This window comes from Ailuropoda melanoleuca, chromosome 13, assembly GCF_002007445.2.
Source record: "Ailuropoda melanoleuca isolate Jingjing chromosome 13, ASM200744v2, whole genome shotgun sequence".
NCBI lineage: Eukaryota > Metazoa > Chordata > Mammalia > Carnivora > Ursidae > Ailuropoda > Ailuropoda melanoleuca.
In genome coordinates this window covers 2,642,374-2,646,125 of record NC_048230.1, presented here as the reverse complement: position 1 = coordinate 2,646,125, position 3,752 = coordinate 2,642,374, and the positions used below count along the sequence as shown (strand labels likewise).

The window sequence follows — 3,752 nt, the reverse complement described above, 5'->3', positions numbered from 1 at the left end:
ATCCCGGCGTTATGGGATCGAGCCCCACATCAGGCTCTTCCGCTATGAGCCTGCTTCTTCCTCTCTCACTCCCCCTACTTATGTTCCCTCTCTCGCTGGCTGTCTCTATCTCTGTCGAATAAATAAATAAAAATCTTTAAAAAAAAAAATACATCTGGAAAGGAGCCTGGAGCTCAAGGACTACCCGACAGCAGTCAGATACCAGAAGAGAAGCTGGGACAAAAGACGATGTTCCCATTTACTTGCCCAAAGGGGTTGAATCCATATTTGCTGAGTCTAAATGACTGTTTATCACGGTCCCAGAGCAGATTAGAAGGAAAGTCTCTAGTTTCGACAATTTTGTTCCCAAATGAGAAATGATCACACTACAGAAAATGTGGGGAAAAAATCAAAATAGAAATCATATACTCTGCTGAGGGTTAGCTTCACTCAATCAGCACATTTTCACTGAGAACCCATGTGTCAGAAGACACAGTTTAGTGTCACGGTTCTCAAGCTACCCGAACCCAGAATCACCCGCAATGCTTGTTGAGGACTCCACTCCCAGAGGCCTCAGGAGCTCAGCTCTGTATTTTTAACTTTGTCTCGGGTGATTTCCTAAGAAGCCAGTCCATTGAACTACAACACTGGGAATACACTCTAGAGAGGGCGCCGTTCAAATTCTGTTCCTGAATCAGTCCGCACTTATCAGGGCATGACTAAATTAAGAAGCAACAAAACAGGCAAACAAGTAAGTAATGGCAAATAGACTAGATGTGTATGCGAATTCATTAGCGAGGTTCCATTTTGGCAAAAAGGTGCGATATTTATTCCACTGCCCATCTATGGTCTCCAGTTGCTTTCTTGAAGCAATTCCAAGTAAAATAACTACGAAGAACTACTAAAAGCTTGGCTGCCCTGGAGTGGAGCCTAGGACTGTAATATCTTGCACATAGTACCAATTCAATGAGATCTGAAATTGTGGCTGACAGGGAGAATTCTCTGAAGATTAACAAGATATCTGGATTATAATCTTAACAACGACCAGCCTGGGACTTAACTTTCTTTGTAGTAGCAGGACAATAATTCTTGTTTGACTTCCCTGACAAAGTTCTTATGCGGATTAAAAAACTAGAAGTGTCAAAGTCCTTTTAAATGTAAAAAGTACTACCCAAATATACATGCTTAAACTGATCAAATTGCCTAGGGCTAGGACACTTAGCCCTTTTGGGGATCTGGACTCCTTTAAGAATCTCCTGAAATCTTTGGTCCCACACCACATTATGCATATAATTTGGGGGGATTTATAGATATGTATTCCGTATGAAGGCATAAAATGAAAGGATATATAATAGGGGCGCCTGGGTGGCTCAGTCGATTAAGCGTCTACCTTTGGCTCAGGTCATGATCTCAGGGTCCTGGGATCCAGCCAGGCATCGGCATCAGGCTCCCTGCTCAGCGGGGAGTCTGTTTCTCCCTCTGCACCCCCCGCCCCCCCACACTTGAGCGCAGTCACACGTGCTCTCTCTCAAATAAAATCTTTAAAAAAAGGCATACGATAGAAAAATATTTGAATGTACAGTATATGAGCCCCAAAAGGTTTAAAAAAAAAAAAAAGATGATCTAGGTGCCTTTAGAACATCCTATGCATACATGCAGAGGTGGAGAGCACAGAAATGTCTATGTCCATTCTGTGACCAGAGAACCTAAGGCATAAGGATACACGAAACGAGGAACCTGAAAACAGACTTGGGTGTGCTACCATGATCCTGCCACTAAAAACACAGCGCTGCTGAGGGGAAACACAACAGCGGGCTACAGAACTGACAGTTAACGGTGTGTAAATACCTTCTGAAATGTATAGTTGCCTGCTGCTTGCCCTCAAATCAGCTCAAAAAAATCCTGCGAAGTCACATTTGTCACTTTAATCTTAGCAAAGGAGGCTGGTGTCAAATTTGATATGACAAACTGGGGGCAGTGAGGGACCTTGTTACACAATCAGAAAATGCTCAATGAAAATAAAAAACTGAACGCAGCCAAGCAAATGTATTAGCCTTTGGTATATGCAGTCAAGGTCACTTGACCTATCTTCTCTCAGCATCTATAATTCATTGCTGATAGCTGGGTTTTGTCTAAAAAGAGGCATAGGAAGGGGGTGCCTGGGTGGCACAGCGGTTAAGCGTCTGCCTTCGGCTCAGGGCGTGATCCCGGCGTTATGGGATCGAGCCCCACATCAGGCTCCTCCACTAGGAGCCTGCTTCTTCCTCTCCCACTCCCCCTGCTTGTGTTCCCTCTCTCGCTGGCTGTCTCTATCTCTGTCAAATAAATAAATAAAATCTTTAAAAAAAAAAAAAAGAGGCATAGGAAGAAAAGCACAAAAATCACTATGGCAGGACCAATCCCAAGAAAGATCCAGACACTAAATTTGCAGGCCACAGGGAAATCAGTACCCCACTCCTGCTCCCACCCGATTCCACTCTGAACTGGTAAAAAGCAGGACACTTTGCAGAGTCAACATGAGAAAGGGACTAGGAAAGGCTGTGAGACTTTCCCTGCACCTTTGACTATCGCTCTTTAAGGAGGAGAAGGTAAGAGTGGTTCTAGGAAGACAGGTGAAAAAAAATGGCTTTTTAGAAAACTCAGGGGCCGGTGGAACAACTGCCCAGGTCTAAACACTACATACAAAGTAGACCGCCCTGGTCTTTATGATTTCTTTCACTAGATGCACATTTCCTGACCTGTCTCTGGACTGAGCTCTAATTCAGGGACAGGTCAGTTTCCTGAAAGCACCAGGAACCTTTTCATTGCCTTTAGCAAATCCAGAGGAGACACACGAGCAGCACTTGTAAAGAAAAGGTTGGTGGCTTTGTTCCTTTCCACAGAGGGTTTCTGCTAATCACACTGGATATATGTTGGCGAAAGAACGCTCCAGATCAGGACTCCAGTGAAATCATTTAAAAGACCCAAAAGCCAGACTCCCACTTCCAAATAATTCTCACACTCACTATCTCATAAGGAACTTGAATCAATGGGCCACCTTAAATCAGATTTAGACCCTGTCATTCTCTAGCATGTCTTCAGTTTACTTTGCCCTAAGTGGACGAGGCTGAAAGAGGTAAAGAGAGGAGGGACTAATTATGGTGCCCAAGTTCTCCCATCAATCAGCTACCTTACCGCATGTGCTGATAAACAACTAGCGCCTGGGAGCCACTCAAATGTGGAAACTTCGAAAAAGTTCATCGCTGTCATTTGTGCTTTCACCTGGCATTGGATGTTACCTGTCCGTGATCACGTCGCTACAGGAGCGTATGATGACGATCCCCGACCCGGTGGCCAGCACAGCCTGCACTGAAGAAACCAGCCTAACGTGCGGCAGAAAAGAAAAGGAAAAAAAAAAAAATCCAGTAAAGTGGACAGCGTAAAGCCCAGAGCCTTCAACCTGCCTCTCCCCGAGGCTGCCAGTGCGGTGAGGGAGAAGGCACGGCCGCCGCCGCCGCGCTCCCGATCCAAAGCAGCTGGCAGACGTCGACCAGCAGCTTCCCGCCCGGTCCCGACCCGCGTGGGCGCCCCCCATCCTCCTCCTCCCTCTCCCTCTCCCTCCCGGGAGGACGCCGGGGTCTTCGGAGAGCTCCGGCCAGCGCCCCGGAGGGGCAAGGCACCAGGGAGGCAGCCCCCTCGCTTCCTGTCGCCCCCCTTTTCCGCCCTCGGCGCGGCGCAGGGGCGGGCGCCGGCGGGTCGGGTCTCCGCGCGGCCGGGGGGGCGGGGGGCGGCGG

General features: G+C 47.5%; 1 protein-coding gene across 4 annotated transcripts in view; it reads right to left on the bottom strand.

The window, feature by feature from the left end:
* The window catches only part of TLCD3A (TLC domain containing 3A), a 34,049-nt gene that overhangs the window by 14,206 nt on the left and 16,091 nt on the right, over window positions 1–3,752 (bottom strand). Inside the window, exon 2 of one of the 4 annotated variants that reach the window (XM_019798374.2) lies at window positions 3,258–3,341. The exons of 1 other annotated variant lie outside the window; for it this stretch is intronic. In XM_019798374.2, the coding sequence (XP_019653933.1) occupies window positions 3,258–3,341 (84 nt within the window). Of the gene's footprint in view, window positions 1–3,153; window positions 3,693–3,752 lie in introns of those variants that run through there. 2 more of the 4 variants (XM_034640123.1, XM_019798376.2) reach the window with 2 other exon arrangements.